Source organism: Pleurodeles waltl, chromosome 6 (assembly GCF_031143425.1).
Source record: "Pleurodeles waltl isolate 20211129_DDA chromosome 6, aPleWal1.hap1.20221129, whole genome shotgun sequence".
Classification (NCBI taxonomy): Eukaryota; Metazoa; Chordata; class Amphibia; order Caudata; family Salamandridae; genus Pleurodeles; species Pleurodeles waltl.
The window spans coordinates 517,176,758-517,196,176 of NC_090445.1; the positions used below are offsets into that span (position 1 = coordinate 517,176,758).

Here is a 19,419-nt window from a genome sequence, read left to right on the forward strand (position 1 = left end):
AATGCATGGTGGTGCTCATCTACATCTCCTCACCCCACTAATTTGCCTCCCAGTTTTGCCTAAGCTGCTGGCTGGAACTGTGGGTTTGATGTGGACATAACACAAGAGCTGATGCCACCATGGAGCAGGAAAAACTGTTGTAGTTTTGGGCTCTATTTTGTTCTTGAACTGTGTCCCATAGCCTACACATAGCCTCTAAAAATTGACTTATGGCAAGACCCAGTTTAGAGATTTCCTTTGGTCTGTTTCCCTTTCCTACGAGAGCAGTGAAATATGATAGCCTGCCTGGTATGGCAGTATATACCAATTTGGAATAGTAGACCACGATCCTGCTTAATGTACATCAAAGAGGGAGAAAGCTCTCTATGGTGACACTTTACTACTAATCCACTGTCATTTGCCTTTGGTCTGCTACGCATGTGCATGAGTGAATGTGTGGGGGGGTGCCTTTGTTACTTTGTGTATTCACATTTTTCTCTGTAGGTGTTTGTGTGTGTCTGTGTGATCATATCTCTCTGATTGTGCATGTTTGAGCGTACCTTTGCATTTGTGTATCTGCCCATTACTGTTTGCCTGTGTGTATGTACCTGTGAGTGTAGCTGTCTATGCAAGTGTGTCTTTGTGTATGTGTCTGCATGGACATTGTGTACATGTGTGCATGAGTATATGTTTGTACCAAAAAGTCCATCTATGTTGTTGCTGTATGTGGTTCACCTCCTGCTACACCAAGCTCTCATCTGCCACATTTTGTCTCTGCCACATATTTCCACCAATAGTGTTAAAGGCTGATCTTGAGCAATTTTCAGAGCCATTACTTTATATCTCATTTTTCAGCTACTGCACATATAGCTCAGTTATGAAGATTGGTACATTTTGGTAAACATGTGACATTGATTAGAGTTATAGAATCATTGTGTACATGATTCAAGTGTAAAGAAGGAATCCAATAGGTTTATTAATAGTTGGATGGTAATGGAAAAGTTTCTGCTTACTGGTGGAAGTGATAACGCTTTCATCTGATGGATTTTCCACCGGTAGAGATTTTATCATTTGGACTTCCAGCCCATACTTAACCTCAAATTGAGGTAACTCTGATAGAGGGTTCTCCCACTGCTTTCCCTGCAAATCTCAAGTGGGGGGGAGGGGGGGCGGGAGAACGGAACAGAGACGGAGGGGGGAATAAAAAAAAAAAGACTACCATACCGCTGTCTCTATCTCCTGCCGCCTCACGCTCCTCTTCCCTCCATGTGGTGTCCCAGCATTCACTGGGACACCAGCATATGCTCCCCAGCAATCCTGGCACTGCTTACATGCTAAACATAGCACGTAAGCAGTGTCAGAATTGGTCTGAGCGGCAGTCACTTCTGCTCAGACACAAGCCTGGAGTCTGTGCTGTTTCTCCAGCCCGTCTGTGTATACAGTGGAATTGGAGAAACCTAAGTGTGCCTCAGATGGCCAAACACACATGTGCACTTAGTGCACTCTCCCCTCCTCCCCCCTTCCACCTCACGTGGCCCGTCCAAGCCCTGCCCCTCCCTGTACTGCTGGCTGAGCCAGCAGGTGAAGAATGATACAATAGTGGAACTATTGTTTCATTTTTCACCTCCTGTGTCTTGGCCCGGGGTGTGATGCTCCTTCACCATAGCGAAGGAGCTGCACCTGGGTTCTCCACTGGAACAGAGTATTGAACTGGAGGAATTTTCACTTACTCCTCAAATGAACAGTTTTTTTTCCTATTAGCACACACCATTGTATTAATCAAATCATTAACATTTATAAAGCGCGCTACTCACCCGTGCGGGTCTCAAGGCGCTAGGGGAAAAAAGTGAAAAAAGTTATTATGCCCTAAAGCTTCTGCTCCTTTGGCACAAGATTTCATGTTGTCCTGAAAGGTCAACAGGCCACAAATGTGGATCTTTGCATTTTAATGGGCATACTTCTAGTTTCTAGTTTTGACCTTTTTTTCTGCTGGGCCAGTCTTCTATCCCTGATGACCGATGAAAAACCAGCAGATAATCGGTGAGGTTTGGTTGAGCATGATGCACATCCTTTTCTATATTTGAATGGTTGTCTGCTTAGATTTTTATTGAGGAACATTGAATTTATTTTCCGTGGTGGCTTATCACTGCCCAAGTCATCTCAACACCAGCCTTTCACCCGTCTGATGGATTTTCAGCATTTTATCTGGTCTGCAGACATATATATGAAGTTTACTGCAAAATATATTTATTCAGCTTAATATACATAATATAGTAGAAAATGTTATGCTTACTACAAACTGTATCCTCTGCCTTTCTGTTTCTGGAGTAAATTCCCTGGACATTGGAATGATTTTTCCATTACAAATGATAATGGCCCTGCAATGAGACAAGTAATTATGAGATTATTATTTAGGGTCATAAACATATACCTACATTCTCTAGAAATGAAATTCTCTTAACACCAATCTCACATTTACTTTTGCTACCTTGAGGTCACAGGTTTGAGTCCTGACAGATTGAAGCAGCTTCTCATTTCTCCAAGGTGAATAAAATAAGTACTATACTCTTGGGCAAAGGCCACACCAGTTTTCTGCACCCTATGTGGCTCTGTGAGCGACATGAAACAGCTTATTAAAAATAGGTAAGTATCAATGTTGTGGTTTGAACAATGCAGTACTTTGTGATAGAGTTAGGTTTGTTTTTTTAGTTCTAAAAAGGTTTCACCTGGATTTCATTGGCATTTACCACCAATATACAGCCACTAGGGGGGTTGATATGTATTACAATGTGTATTTTCAGATGTATGCCAGTTGTGCAAGTAGAGAGAGGGAGGTCAGAAAATAAAATCCAGTATTCTATATTAGAAATCCAGGGTGGATGGGGCATAGGGTGCTTGACTTGGATGCAAGTAAGACAGAGGTGGTTCAAAAAAGTTGGGGTATCGCCTGATAGATTCAGCATTTATTGGCCACCCTGAGTACTGATTGTCCCCCCCTGCGTGCACTACACTAATGAAAAAATCATTAAAGTAATAAACGATATATATTCAGCCCTCTGTCAGCTGACAACTGATTGCTCTTTCTGAACCCACAAGTAACAGTGACATTGATCCAAGCTCTGATTCTGTATTGAATTCCTCATTGTATCTGGCTATATTTTTGATGCTTGGCTTGTGCCATCTCTTGTTTGCAGCGGATGTAGAACAATGCTGTTAGGGTGTTATGTAAGATATGGAAAAAGAGGCACAGCCTATTTCAAATGCAAATAGGGCTGTGCCCAGCTCAACCCCCCCATCCTGCCAGTGCTGGCCCTTCTAGCCACACCTAAGCCCTCTATTACGTGTGGCTGTCTAGGAGAAATACACATAGCCCAACTGTCATTTCACAAAGACATGTTGCTGTGAAAACTCAACAATGAACACAGCTGATAAGGAGCTTACTTGAACATCACCTCCAGCTCGGGATGATGAGGTCATACGTACTGGAGAGATGATGGAGAAAAAACATCACAGGACTACACTATGTGGGGTTTTTCACACATCCAGAACAGAATTAAAAAACTCATGATATTGACACTTTTTCTTGCATGCAGTCCAAAATTAACATGTGGTGTGGTAAGAAGAATCCAGCGATGGGAACAAGAAGTTGGGGGAACACTACAAAAACCTTACATCAACAAGAAAAACATTGTGAAAATGGTGCGGCCATTTCCTACCACAGCAACAAAATAGAGTGAAAACACAAAATCTCAGCCCTCCCCCATAAATAACAACAAAATAAAAAATGTTCTTTTGATAACCACCAACAAAACCCAATAAAAGGGTTCACCTCTATTAATTCCTACGCCCTGTCAATGCCATTTGCAGAAGTTTGAGTGCAATTCCTGGCTGAAACGCCAGGCCCTGCTCGGGGTGTATTTTATTGGGAATAATATACTCCTCTATGCAGGCTGTGGGGCAGTACTGACTTATCTGATGAGATATATTTCAGGGTCTCTGTTTGATTATTTTATATAGATGTACTGTAACAAAAGTGATTTTGAACCAAAAATTCCTTAAAAGTTGCTTTGAAATCACCTTAAAAATCATATCCATTTTTATAATGATCTCGGCCAGTTGAACTTAAGACTCGTTAAAATCTTTTTTGGACAAGTCTCTACAACCAATAAGGTCTTGCCAATTTAGTAAAGCGTGTACAGTTTGATATTAATTTCACTTACTTTACGTTACATGACTTCCTAACATGGTATCACAGGACCTTTTTGGAAATCCTTGATCATTCATGTAAAGTTTGTTTCTTTGGAAAATGCGCCTCCTCTATCACTAAACAAGGAGCACAGAGAAAAACAAACAAGCATTTGCAATACAAAGTCTCGCATTTGCTCGAGTTAGAGCTATTAGCATTGTAAACTCCTAACCGGACTTTTCTTGCCACATAAATTGAAAATGAAAAGTAAAACAGTTTCACATCGGAGAGCCAATTCAAAGCACCATGGCCATCATGAGCACGAAGGAGAGACACAAAAGGAAAAAGAAGTTCACTCTCAGTTAAACATATCAGCAAAAGTGCAATTATCCATGTAAAAGGGTCGATGGCCAGCACAGTAACCAAACCCCCAAAAGTAGGAACAAATATAAAGGATTTAACATTGATAACAAAGGATTTTTGAAGGGCAACATGCGATAGTGATGGGCGTGAGGAGGGCGTGGCTAAAAGCCCAAATAGAGAACACACGTCAGAAAAGCAGCACTTGTGAGCTGCTATGGTTGACCTAATAAGATCTAACACAAAAATGATTTACTTATTAAATTACCCCCAAGGCTCTGCCCTTGTGCACTTTTACATGCTAAGGTTTTACACAGCCAGGAGATTGAGCCAGGCTTGTAGAAATTCAGATGATGATCTTTGCTGTTCTGCCATCATGCAGGGCCTTAAAAACCTGATATCCACTTGAAATCTGCAGGGCTAAGATGGAGAATGCATTTTATTCCCATAATGCTCAGAGATCATGTCTGCGTGTGTTTTTTTCTGGCGTGCATTAAATATTCCCTTCATTGGTTCCTGCCATCAAGCGCTGGGAACATAGCACTCAGTACTTACCTCAGAAAAGACAATTTAGTCCAAGGCTGGGCTTGCCGCATCTAATTGCAGCATATAGCACACAGAAGAGTTTTCACATTTCAGCCACCCGAAAAAAAAAAGGAAGAATGGATTGATTCTGACAGTGGATCGTATGTGCGCTTCATTGGTGTCCAACATGTGTCCATAAGCCGCATTCATGGTGCTCACCAGATAAAAGAGATCCATTGTGATCAATTGCATATAAAGTCGTTTTACCTTTATTGCTTGAAAATCTAGCACGGTTTGGCCTCCTGCACCTGAGGTGGACACCCATATATGAAACATGCTGCACAGCCTGGCACTCATCTTCCACTGCATAATGAACATAGGATAATAAACCAAAAAAGGATGACATTGGAGTGGTTTACTTAAGACGTGACTATTGTAACCTGGAGTCATTATTATCCTTCGACATGTCTTGAATGTTTTGAATGCTGTAATCTGTAGTCATAGCAATACCCTTGCGCTACAGCTGAAATGGCAGTTGCCGCTAGTTGTTTGACGGGGATACCATGACGCGGAGTGTTGCAATATCAATAAATCAATTGACAATATATGCCGTGTGCAAAGATCCCTCTTTACAACATTATTTTGGCGACGAGCGACAGCTACGCGGGAGCAGCAACTCTTCGCGTGTGGAGAAGAACCTACTGCTAATCAATATTACGATAAGTGCAGTGATGTTGTGTATCATGTTACAGATGGTTTTGTGGTGTAACTCACCATAAAACGGTCTGTGAAGTGAACAACACATCTCTTTTGTCGGAGTGACTGAAGGAGAGGAGATCACTCGCTCCTACTCAAAGAGTCTTGTTAAAGGGGAGGCCATCCAGTTTGTTAAAGGGGAGTTATTCAGCAAAGGAATATTCAACACCACGCTTGGCAATCAGAGTCATTTCTTCAGCAGTTTTTTCTGTATTAAATCTTATAAATGCCAGTTACAAGCAAATAACAACCAAAAGCTTTACAAACAATTACATGCAAACAATTGAAACACTATATGTATATTTTATGCACAAGTGAGTTATCGAATATTGTCTAGAACAAGAAGAGTAAACTGAGGAAGGGCAAATTACCTATTTCAGTTATTTTGGATGCCATATTAGTAATATTATAACATGGATATCACCACAATTTCACCCCCTCCTTGTTTCCTTTTGCAACCTGGAGTTCCACCTACTGAAAGGGACGAATGGATGGAAATGTTTGACAATTATTTGGAAGCTATTAATGGTCAAGGATTTAGGCCGAGTAGGAAACAAGCTATCCTTTTGAGTACCTTAGGAAAAAAGGGCCATCACATTTTTAAATATCTTCCCATGGCTATGGACAATTAAGGTCAACCTTTGGAGAATGTATATCTGGAGGCACGCAAGAGATTAGAAATAAGGTTTGTTAAGGAGATAAATGTCATGATGAGAAGGAACAAATTCTACACTCAACCCCAGAGAGTAGGTGAATCTATAGAAGACTTTGTAACAAGACTTCGCAAACTATCTCTTAAAGGCAGATTTGGAGCAATGACAGAAGAGATGATAATGGACCAGCTTATTGTTCAATGCAGAAGTAGAAAAACACAAGAATGTTTGTGGGCTGCAAAAAATCCTTCTCTCAAGGACGCCATCGAAATTGCGAAAATAGCCGAAGAATCTGAATATTGCATGTAGGAAATGGAACAAAGCGATGATAAGGGAGGCATTAAGGTGGCTAATGGAACGTTGACAGTGGACAAAGTTGATGAAGACATAGCTATTACGAACAAAGGAAATCTCAGAGGAAGATCTTTCCAGAAAAATAGAAACTATGGCAATAAAGTCAGTGGTTGAGTGTGTGGAAAGTCTGGCAGTACATATCACACTTCAGAGTTAACGAAATGCTATGCCATAAGAAAGGAATGTAGACATTGTAGTCGTAAAGGTAATTTCACCAAGATGTGTAGAGAAGTGGTAAAAAACAAGGTTGCAGCAGTTGCAGAAGAAATATTTTGCAACAGTGAAAGATTTGTTAGGCTATTGTGTGTTAGTGAGTATAGAAAGGAACAGTTTCAAGGTGTCGCGTGCAATGGTGTATTCAGGCTCATTGTACACCATCATTCCTAAAAATGTGTTTAAGAAAGAGTGGCCCAATGGAAGATTGTTACCCAAAGATATTAGCCCTGAAGTTTATGAGGGAGAACAGATAATTATTTTAGGGTATATGGTTACAGTCATTCAATTAAAAAATAGATGTGTAAATGGCACAGTTTATGTGGCAGAGTCAGGGCCACCAATATTGAGGTGGGTTTACCAGTATGTTTTGCACATAAAGATTGATCCACATGCTATGGAACAAGTTATGGTTGTGGAGGAGCTATCAATAGAAGACATTTTGAATGGGGCTCACCAAGTGTTTAAAGAAGAACTAGGACAACTGAAGGGGTATGTACAGAAGATAAAGTTAAAACAGTGAGCGGTACCTGTCCAGCATAAGGTTAGAAGGGTTCCCATTAAAATAAGAGGTGAAGTAAAAAACATATTGGATGAGATGCTGATCAAAGGAATTATTGAACCAGTTGAAACATCAGCATGGATATCTCCAGTTGTAATCACGGAGAAAGCAGATGGCAAGTTGCGTTTTTGTATAGATTTAAGAAGTCTAAATCAGAATATAATTGCAGACACTTTCCCATTACCAAACATCAATGAATTAATCCTATTGTTGAAAGGGAGAAAATATTTTTCCAAATTAGACTTGCAACATGCATATCACCAAATTGATGATTCATCTAAACCGTTAACAGCATTCTTTACAATAAAGGGCACTTTTCAGTTCATAAGAATGTCATTTGGGTTGTCATCAATGGCCATTGTCTTCCAAAGAATGGTAAATAAAGTATTCAAGGGCGTAGAGAATGTTATATTTTGGTCTTTGGAGACAGTGTGAGTGGTCATAACAGGGCTTTAAGAGGCATTAAGCAGATTAGCTGAGTTTGGCTTGACATTACGCAAAGAAAAGTGTTGATTCCCTGTAACAGAAGTGGAATATTTAGGGCATATCCTGTAGTTTGAAGGGGTAAGACCAAAAAGGGATTTGCTTGAAGCGATAAAATCAGCACCAACACCTCAATATAAGGATCAATTAAGATCTTTCTTAGGTCTAATTGAATACTATTCAAAGTTTGTAGAAAAGTTTGCAAGTAAAACTGAGAACCTCAAAGTACAAAGTACGGCATATTCGTGGGGTGAAGATCAACAAAAGTGTTTTTAATAACAATAAGGAAGAAATATGTGAAGCAGGTATATTGTCACCTTTTGCTGTGAACAAAGAAATAATTATTACGGTGGATGCCAGTGATGTTGGTATTGGGGCTATTTTATCTCAGAAGCTTGGCTCCTCCGAAAAAACTGTTGCATTTGCCTCATGTTCCTTAACTGCTACAGAGCATCACTACTCTATAATTGAGATACAAGAAAGAAACCCTGGCGGCAGTTTGGAGCATAGAGTACTATAGAATGTATGTGTGGGGCCACAAAATTACCCTTCACACTGATCACAAGTATTTGTTAAAGGTTTGGCTCCTGGGGGTGCAGGCAAAGGTTCAGCACAGCTTATGAGGTTAGCATCACAATTGCAAGAATACAATTTCATAATTGAGTACATTCCAGGGTGGAAGAACACACAAGCACATTGTTTGTCACGTCTACCTTTAGATTGGAAGAAGGTAGATGAGAAAGGTGTAAACACGGGTGAAAGAAAAGGAGTGGTGGCCAGTGTAAAGGATGTGATGTTTTGAAGTCGAGGTGCTATTACTAAATAAGAATGGTCCCGTGCCATGGAAGAGGATGATGTTTTGAAGGAAGTACAAGACTTGATATAAAAGGGGCCAAGGAGAGAAAATAATTTGTCGAGTGCTCTCAGGTCTTTCAACAAAGTGTTAGACGAAATGTCCATAGAGATGGGCGATTATAATGCGTGGAGAAAAGATTAGTCCACCCGTTGCTCTACGAAAGAGACTGTTTGGTATTGCTCATGAAGGACTCAGACTCTAATTAAAAAGAGGCTGTGGATGGAGATTTGGTGGCCAGGTATGGATGAAGAGGTTGCAATGTGGATTGAAAGTCGTGTAGAATGCAAAGAGTGTGAAAAGAGATTGAGGGTGGGACCACAGAATGTTGCAAGCAGTATTTGTGATCCAGGTCAGGCATGGCATATGGTTTGCCTTGATTACATTGGTCCCATGGCAGGGATCAGGCATGACATGACAAAGGATTAGTTTGGTGTTAGTTGATGTTCCTCTTAGGTGGCTGATTGTGCAATTAATTCCAGAAATTACTACAAAAATGAAACATACGGGTCTTACGTAATGTTTTTAGAGAAGAAGGTTATCCTACTGTGCTAGTAACTGACAATGGCACTCAATGTCTCAGGAAATGAGAAGCTTTTTGAAAGAATGTGGCATTCAACATATGGCACCTTATAATCCACAAGCCAATGGCATTGTCGAGAGGGCTAATCGGATGTTAAAGGGGGCTATACAATTGGCCTTGGCTAATGATATGGATGTTGAAGATGCAATTTCTGATTTAGTGTGGGCCTATCGCAGCACAGAAAATACTACCACAAAGAGAGTGCCATTTTATGTTATGAAAGGAAGAAAACCAATTTCCAAGATGACAATGTCGTGGGTAAGAAATCTGATTGAGTGTAGAGATTATGATATTAAATCTACAAATGTAAACAAGAACAAAGGGAAAATCAATCCTAGGGATTGGGTCAAAATAAAGGCAGGGCACTTTAGAAGTGGTTTGAGTAAATTTTGTGGGCCATTTCAAGTTAAAGAGGTGCACAATTGGCATGTAGTCTTAACCAATGGTCAGAGGTGGTATTTGCGCAGGGTGGCAACATTTGGTTCAGTCAACACTGAACAAGGGAGGAGAGATTGTAGAGATGCTTATAAAGATACTTGCAGTGGTTATATGTTAATTCATGAACAGGAATTGTTGAATAGACCTGTTCTGGGTAACGAATGGAGAAATAATGAATTGGAGGAAAACAGTATTGGAGGTGATATTACAATAGATGACATAAGGACCTCCAACAAGGTACAAAGACCGTCAAGGGTGAGGAGGTTACTGAGTTACTTAAATAACTATGCCATGAAGTGATACCATTTTGTTAGATTCTCTCTTCAATGATTCTACATATAGCTATGTTATTTGTCTTTAGAAAATGTTATTGTTTCTGTGGGGAACCCATGGCTTCAAACATAATTTCCTACTTAACTTGTGTTTCCTTTATCTTTATTTTTATGTTACCTTTGAAACACAAATCTTTAGTATTTTAATGTTTATTACATTATTTTGGTATTCAGTGTGAAGGAAAGGGGGTATATTGTAAACTGGAGACATTTTTATCCTTTGACATGTCTCGAATGTTTTGAATGCTGTATTCTGTAGTCATGGCAATAGCCTTGCGCTACAGCTGAAGTTGCAGTTCTGCTAGCTGTTTGACCAGAATACCACAGCGCCGTGTGTTACGATCTCAATAAATCAATTGACAATATTTGCCATGTGCGTAGCTCCCTCTTTACAACAGTGACATTGTTATGGACCAGGTGTAGAGCAGTGGCACACATCTATTGAATAATCAAAACTGCACCTCTTGAAGAATAATGGATTAAAACTGGATCGCTATATTTCACTGCCTAAAACCACACCATGGGAGTGGCAGAACAGACAACGGACCTCAGAGGCGATGGCACAAATGACCTTCTATACCCTTCCCTAGCAAAACATAAACTTAAGAAATCAAATGCAGCATTTAAAAAATATGCTTTTACAGATCCTTTTCCAGCCTCCTCAAATGTGTTTAAAACGCTGTGGAACTGTGCTGTTTTTCACCTGACAATGATGCTAACCTCCAGACTGTCACAAAGTACACTTTATGAGGGCAGGAGTTGTACATGAAGGTATTATAAATGCAGAACTGGATTCATGCCAGGCTTTATTTAAAAAGAACAGTTGAACTCAACACACACGCTACCTTGATAGCGCCTAGAAACCAACAGATCTGTTTATCAAAATCAGCTGGAATATGGGGTTGCTGTCTCCTCATAACACTGAGGTGTAATCGGGTTCCAACTTGGGTATAAGAAAAAGCAAGCCAATTAAAAGCGCTACACTTTGAGCATAAGCTCGAAGGACAGGCACAAAAGGAAACAGAAGTTCGTTCGCAGTCAAACGTATCAGCAGATATGCAATTTTCCATGTGAAGGAGTCAATGTCATGGAAAGCTCTTGACTACTGCCCACCGATATTGTGCTACATAGGAAATAAAAATAAAAAGTAGTCCAGAAGCCATAGGAAAACATAGAGCCTCATAAAATAGTTTACCGGTGCGTTTGAGGCGGGTTAAACACTGGAAAAGGCATGACGTATGCATGCCTTTCACTAATGAAATCAAGCAAAATTTAAAAGGCAAGCCCACAAAACTGATGGGTGTGCGGTGGGCTTGGTTAAAAGTCCACAGAGAGATTACAACTGGCCAGAGCGCTTGCACACCCAACCCTAAAAACTGGTGAGTAATCTCAGCCACTGATAATTATTGGGCTGTATTCTGGTTCCCTGTTTTGCCTCCCTGTGCTGCTTCAGACACCAACCTTATGCAAATCAGGCCTGTTTATGCTTCAGTAGGAATAATCCAGCAAGGATCCCTCCGAATGTGACCCTTGTCGGGCCACATCTGTGACCTGCAGGTTGAGTCTTATTGACGGTGAGAGACTGACTTTGGGCATACGTCCACAGAGAAAAACTAAAAAGGCATGGGTAGAATACTTGACTCAACCTCGGCCACTAGTAATTACTCAGGTTTCATTGCAGTCCATCCTAACTTATCCTGTAGTTGGTGTGTCCAGATGGTCAATTACTTCCAGAGATAGTTACCTGAGCACTGATTTGTCTAAGTAGTTAATTATGTTGTCAGTCGAGGTTCAACTAGTACTGCTGAGAATATAAATCCTGGTAGGAGCAAGAAAAAGTTCTGCTGTGCTTCCCCCATCATCCTATTTTTTAACATACACAGCATACTCATAATTCACCAGACCTTATCAAAATTGCCTGTAAACAATTTGTTGCAAGGTTATGTTCCAGAGGTATATCAGCTCTCTCTCACTCTATATCACCAAATGGATAGTCCCGAAGTCAGTGCTTACATTATAGTTACTTATCCCTTTATTACTACTTTGAAAGAAACTCTAGCACACCAAAAAGTACTATTTCTTATGTGGATATCACAAGGTATTCGACTCTTTTGCCATGTCACTCCTGTAGAAGCAAGATTTGTGCTATACCGAACCACTTTCAAACGGAAATGACCAAACTGAAGAGCATTCTTCGCTCTCTTCCTAACTTGCCCCCCTCTACCCCACTGTTCTAGTACACACCTGCTGTTCCATTTAAGGGTGTGTACGGGCTTTTGCAGACCCGAAATCACCAGGTAAACTGTTCTCTGTTTTAGGGTTGAGAGGCTCACATCCATAACCTTCATTATCTAAGCAAAATGTGTAGTTTATCTGGGTCCTTAACACATAATCATTTCTCTTTATTAGCAATATACATACTAATTGAGGAGGATGCATGTGGCATATTTTCACTATCAATTTCTCTTTCACACTGCCTAATCTTTTATGTAGCATTTGAGTCTCAATGCGCCAGGGTGCAAAGAAATCTTGCGTCTGTTATATGTGAGCTCTCCATGTTTCCTTGCTTCAGACATCAGCTTGTCTGACAACAGCCTATCACTCTGAAGGTTAGTGAACAAAGGAGGCTAATACATCTCCAGGAATAAATGAATCAATGTGTTTTGGCTTTTTCTGGAAGTCCAAGAGGTGGTACACTGTTTCTTAAGAAGTGATTGTCCAAGGTGGACATGTTCTCACCCTTCTTAAATTTGCAGTCTCAATGCAGCGTGCATGAGTAGTCGATTTGCACCTAACCACTCCCAATTTCTACTTGATTTCTATAGTGTGACCTCTTGAATTAGCAATACTTTGTCTGATGATCGATATATTATGAACTAGAATGTCAGTCTTCTCACTGACCTATTAATTACTGCCCAGTAACTTTTTATTTCAGCATTTGTGAGCTGTGGTGCCTCTTAAATGATGCCTAATTCATTTATCAAATGCCATGCTCAGTTAAGCTCTAGAGCTCCTAGGGAAGAAACTTTACTCAATAGTGCAACTTGTACCCTTAGTTTTCCCTCCATTCAATACCTATGTAGGTACTTGTCCATGGAATCTGCTACCAGTACTTTGTAGTGGATTTTTGCCAATATATATGAGGCGGGTAGTAGATTTTTTCCAACATATATGTGGCTGGTGTATGCTGGGATTCTAGATGCTAGATCTATGTTGCCCATCCACATCCACATGACCCAAATACATATTGGCTTCTTGATTCAACTGCTTGTGCCTAAAACATTGTCCTCATATCCAACTAAGAGAAGACCACAGGACAAAGGCCCCCCCTTAAGAGGAGGATCCTTTATCTAGCCCATGTTTGTGGCCTGTTGCTGAGCACCCATTCAGGGAATTCAACCTGGGTCTTTACTGCCAGTGCGTTAGTGCAGAGGGAAAGAATGAACTCAGGGCCACATGTAGCAAAGTCCGATATTGCGACTCGGAAATTGCGAGTCAGTGTGACTCGCAATTTCCGAGTCGCAATATCGGATGCAGAACGGTGTCTCAGACACCGTCTGCGACTCGCTATGGGGTCGCAAAGACACACCTCATGAATATTAATGAGGTGGGTCGCATTTTGCGACCCCATAGAGAGTCCCTGCACTCACAGGGATGGTGGCCTGCTGAAGTCAGCAGACCTCCATGTCTGTGACTGCTTTTTAAATAAAGCTGTTTTTTTTTTCATTTTGCAGCCCGTTTTCCTTAAAGGAAAACGAGTTGCAAAATGAAAAAAATTACGAAACCATTTGGTTTCGTTTTTTCAGTGTTTCTGAAAAAACCTTTTTGCCCACATTCACAAAGGGGAAGGGGTCCCATGGGGACCACTTCCCTTTTGTGAATGAGTTACCACCAGTGTGACACTGGTGGTAACTGCAAATTGCTTTGCGACCGCATTCGCGGTCACAAAGCAATTCTGCATTGCGATGCGAGTTGCAAATAGGAAGGGGACACCCCTTCCTATTTGCAAGTCGCATTCACAATTTGCGAGTCGGTAACTGACTTGCAAATTGTGAATGAGCATCTAGTTAGGCTGTTTGCATGGTGCAAACTGCGATTTTCGCAGTTTTCACCATGCAAACGGCTTCCTACATCTGGCCCTCAGTGTGGCCCAACCGTCTCAAAGATGGAGTCCAAAGATTTGTGGCCAAATACATGCTCTAAAAGGGACCGGCAACATTCATCCCAACTTCTGGGCCTTTCACCACCCTGGCTCACCTCATTTTACTAACATAGCACCCACTGCATGCCTTCCACCCTGATAGGGTGATCATGTCCCACAGATTTAGTTGAAGGACAGAAACCCAGAAAAGAAAGCATCTTCATAATAGCAGCAACCAGCACTTCACTGTGCCAGTTAGGTCAAGGAAAACTTCACCAGAGACCTCAACATCACCACCTGGTGCCAGAGTTAACTCTGCCAGTCAGCTAAGCTCAGTGAGCCTCAGTTATTGAAGATAGGGGGTACAGGCCAAACTTTCCACTGTCTTTGCCTACAGCATCTCTTTTTCTGCTGATTCCTTCTGCTAGCATTGCCCCCCATTTGTCACATTAAAAGTCTCATTACATCAGACCATCTGTATTATAAGAGTTTTTTCGTGTCCACCATATTGCCAAATGATTTTGATTCTAATGCCTTTTCAGTTAAGTTCATTTTTAGGGTCGAGCGCAAAGCGCTCTGTCCCTGGTGTAATCTCTCTATGGGCTTTTAACCATGTCGGTTCATGGGCTTGCCCTTCAAAATTTGCTTGATTTCATTAATGAAAGGCATGCATATGTCATGCCTTTTCCGGTGTTTAGCCCTCTTCGAGTGCACCGACCAACTACTGAAAACATACGAGTCCCCATGTTTTCGGTATGGTTTCTGAATTACTTTTTCTCTTTATTTCACAGGCAGCACGATCTCGTTGGGCAGTAGTCATGCGCGTTGCATGACATAGACCCTGTTACATGGCTAATTGCACTTTTACCGGTTACATGACTAATTGCTCTATTGCTGATACGTTTCACTGCAAGCGAACTTCTGTTTCCTTTTGTGTGTCTCCATCACGCTTTATGGTGGGTGTGGGCTCGCTTATGTGAAACTGTTTTACTTTGCAGTTTAGGTGGCAAAAAAGTACATTTAGGAGTTTAAAACGCGAATAGCTGTAACTCGAGCAAACACAAGACCCGTTGCATTGCAAATGCTTGTTATCTAGATAGCTTCCATTCGCTATATCCTATTTGTCATTGACCTCTTGAACTGTTTCCTGGCAAAACCCTCACATTGTCAATATACATTCACATTACACAGTTTTAACTTCACATCCAAAAATCACACAACTCCCTTCAAAAGGAAAAGACACACAAAGTACCTAACAAGATGCCACACAACTCTTATCTTTTATACTCCTCTTCATTGTTTGTTGTCTTTTTAATTACTGGAAGTCTGAAGCAATTGCTTAATGCAATTGTGCCTTTATATAAACATGCCATGCCTTCTTGCATTCAACTGCGTGTTGTTATGAAAACGTATTCCCAGTCTGCTGCTGTTTCTGAAAAACGTATCCCTGCCTCTTCTCCCTCTGTTTCATACTCCTACCCTTTTCCTGTTATCCTTTCTTTTTTATATGTCTTCTACTTTTACTATGTGCTGCATTCTTGGTTCACCTTTGCTCATATCAGGTCGTTGTGCTATACCATAAATAAAAACAAAAGAAATTGAAATAAACAGGTGTTCCCCATCTTGGCCTTTTACATTTTAGTACGACACAAATAAATGCAGCATGATTTTTTGATTCGCACATGACAGTTGACTCGTGTTCACATTTGTAGTTACAGTAAAAATACCGGAATTTCACATACTATGTTCATCATCATCTGTTAAAGTTCAATATACCACAATTTCTAAACTTTATACGTCGTACCTACTGTCTCCCGCATTTGCCACGTAGAGTTTCCCCAGGAGACACACTACAGCCATGGCACAGCAGCCTCCTAATACACTGTACTTCGATCTTTCTCGTTCAATGTGCTCATCCTGAAACAACACGTGGTTAATAAAGTAAGAGGATGTACACAGTATATGCAACATCATGCACACAGTATGTGCTGCAGACCAGCCCCAAGGTGCAATAATGGTTCAGTTACTTACCGGTAACCTTCATTACTCCAAATAGCTTTTTCTCGTACCAATACTTACTTAAATGAGGCACCATGTGACCTAGCCCGAACCAATGCAAGTTTTAGCACTATACGCCCCTCCCCCTCTCCAAGCCCCTCCCTCGTCCAAGCCTCTCCCACTAATATGGTGGATAAAAGGGCATGAAGTCCACAACACGTCCTGTATATCCCCAAGCCAGCATGAGGATTCAGGGTGTGGAAAGGGTGCTAGGAGGGAGGGTTGTAAGTATTGGTACAAGAAAAAGGTCTTTGGAGTAATGAAGATTACCTATAAGTAATTGAACCATTACCTCCTTAACCTTTACCTTGTACCAATACTTACTTAAATGAGGATATGCCAAAGCAAGGCCTGCACAACCTGAATCTTAAAGAAACAAAAACAACACTTGGAAATGCAAAAGAAAACACTGAAGACAATGCAAACCAAGAGTGGAGAAGAAACAGGAAGCAGAGGGCACACAGCAGAGCCACAGCCAGAACTCCAGCCCCAGACTCCAACCCCAGACAAAGAGGATAAAGAAGGCAGACAGAAATGCCCAGGAAGCTTGAATACAAAGAGCAAAAAAAGAAACACCAGCGGCAGCAGAAGCCCAGGAGACCACCAGGTGACGCGTAGAAGACCCCCATACTCTGCCAGGCAAATGTTTGAATCGAGAGGCACAGATAAGAGAAAGCAGAAAACAAATCCACCAAAATAGGGTAAGAGAGGAAGCCACCAGACCGTGACGGAGAACATTAAAACTTAGAAGCACAGGCTGGCAATCTCCTAAACCCTTTGTACTGGACAAAGAAATGCACACTGCTCAAACAGCTAAAGAGAACCACACAACCTTCCCAAAGGGAGGCGTAGCCAGAAAAAATTGAGGTCAAAGCCAGTCCTTGGTGTCAAAGAACAGAGAAGAACATCAAAGGGAGAAACCCTAGGTCCAACCAGAGCAGCACATAATCTTAAATGAGGCACACTACAATGGCTCAAAAGGAGAATAGTGCAAGTTCCTGAGCAGCACAGAAAAGACCCCAGACACAATAAGGAGACTGAAGGTGAGGCCAGATCAAAGCAAAAGCCTTCCAGGAAGTGAGAACCCAAACTAACCAAAACCTTGACACCCCAAGGAGTCGTAATAATGGTGAGCAAGACAACCCCTTGAGGCCCAGAGCCCTCTGGACAGGTGCCATGTAATCAGACAGAATGGCCACCAAATGTGTGGGGACAGAAATTGAGACCTGAGCGAGCAGGGACGAGAAGGAAGAACCCTTCCGTAGCCAGGGCAAGCAAGTGCAGCAAAGCAGAATGGTAGGAGGGGTCAGAGACTGACAAACAGGGCAAACAAACCCGGCACCAGAAAGAAGCCAGTGGAAGACGGAAAGAGGCCGATGAGCCTGTTGGCTCAAACAGTGTCCTACCCTTGCAGACAGAGAGAGCCTATGAGACACTACCCCAGCAACAGTAGGAAAATCGACAGCTGCCAGGGACAGAGAACATTTCCCCAAAGCGAGTTGATAAAGCTATGTGCCACAGAGGTGACAGGTGAAAGCAGAACCATTAGAGTGTGGCAAGCAGCGCAGGAGTGTTAAGGAAGAGCACCCAACACCTTCCAGATCGAGGAGCAGAGTGAGACGAAAGGCAACCACGGCCCTGGGACCGAGAGACCGTCTAAGGCCGCACCGGACCCCATCATGCAGGCACCCAGGAATATGATTCGGAGGGGAGGTAGAAGAACCAGACAAACCATGGGAGCAGAGTCGCCAGAGCCAGCCACTACTGGAAAGACTGCAAGAAGTAAAGAGTAACAGGGAGACCAAGAAGGTGCAACAAAACACATCCCGACACCACAGGTCTCTGCCCCAAGGAAAGCAACATACTGTGGCATGGCAGACCCCTGTCATGAGGGAGACAGCCTGAGCTGCCAAGGAAGGCACTCACACAGAGGAGAAGGAACAGCAGAAGAATCGGAGCCACAGGAAAGTGAAGGTTGAGAAAGAGAAAACCAGCTACAGGAACAGGAAAGGAGGATGTCAGGACCAACCTCAAAACCACACAGGAAGACAATGGGAGTGTACCCATCTTCCGGGACAAGTGAAAAGGAGCAGGGCATACACACTGATCGCAGGAGCACAGAAGACTCCCCGTGTGATGGCATCCAACCACACTGACCTTAAAAGAGCAAACTGCCAGAAAAGAGCATAGGAAGCCAACCATGCATCTGAGAATGTGACACCATTCACTTAACAAATAAAGGAGGCAGGAAGAAGAGGCCAACCCAAAAAGAGCTGTCTGAGAGGTCACAATGGCCACCAAGCCAAACACCCCATCCCATGCATAAGAGCAGCACACAAGGAGTGGAAGACCCACTGAAGGGATAGACAAGGAGAGGCCACACAAACTGCAGAAAGACCGGAAACCAAAATTAGAAGGCAGGGAAACTATCTGTGATGAAAAAGAAAACCCCACATCTTCCACGGCCAGAGGATAGAGGCACTGTCAGAAAAGTGTGAAGATATGCCATCACCGGACATATCCAGGCACAGGAGAGGTGATCTAGTAACCACCCAGAGAACTGCCAAGCACATGGGTGGGGAAAAATTAAATTGGGAAACAAACAAGGGAGGTTGTCCACCAAAGGGACAAAGCAAAGTTCCTTGAAGAGCGCCAAAATGATCTAGGAGAGGAAGACAACATATGCCCTATGACAGGCAAGGGGAACCCCATCCCAGGTTCAGCTACCTGCCAGGTGATGTCAAGCTGCTGCAAGATACCACTGAAGGACTGCACCGGCGCTAGCTCTGGTACCAGGCCCCCTGTGCACCGGCACAAGCAGCCAGGGAGCAGGGGTCAGAGGGAGGCTTTGAGCCAAAGCGGTAGTACTAAAAGAATGTAACTAAAGCTCAGCGGCAGAACCAAGGGCTGAACCACAGCCATGCATGCAGAGGCCTTGAAGAA

The 19,419-nt window shown here is 42.2% G+C and overlaps 1 protein-coding gene across 1 annotated transcript in view; it reads right to left on the reverse strand.

Annotated features, from left to right (window-relative positions):
• Positions 1-19,419, reverse strand: part of LOC138299948 (protein phosphatase 1H-like) — a 246,907-nt gene that overhangs the window by 34,326 nt on the left and 193,162 nt on the right. The window contains exons 4-5 of the mRNA XM_069238676.1: positions 16,223-16,335; positions 2,273-2,357 (exon numbers count right to left, since the gene is read on the reverse strand). Coding sequence (XP_069094777.1) covers positions 2,273-2,357; positions 16,223-16,335 — 198 coding nt within the window. The remainder of the gene's footprint in view (positions 1-2,272; positions 2,358-16,222; positions 16,336-19,419) is intronic.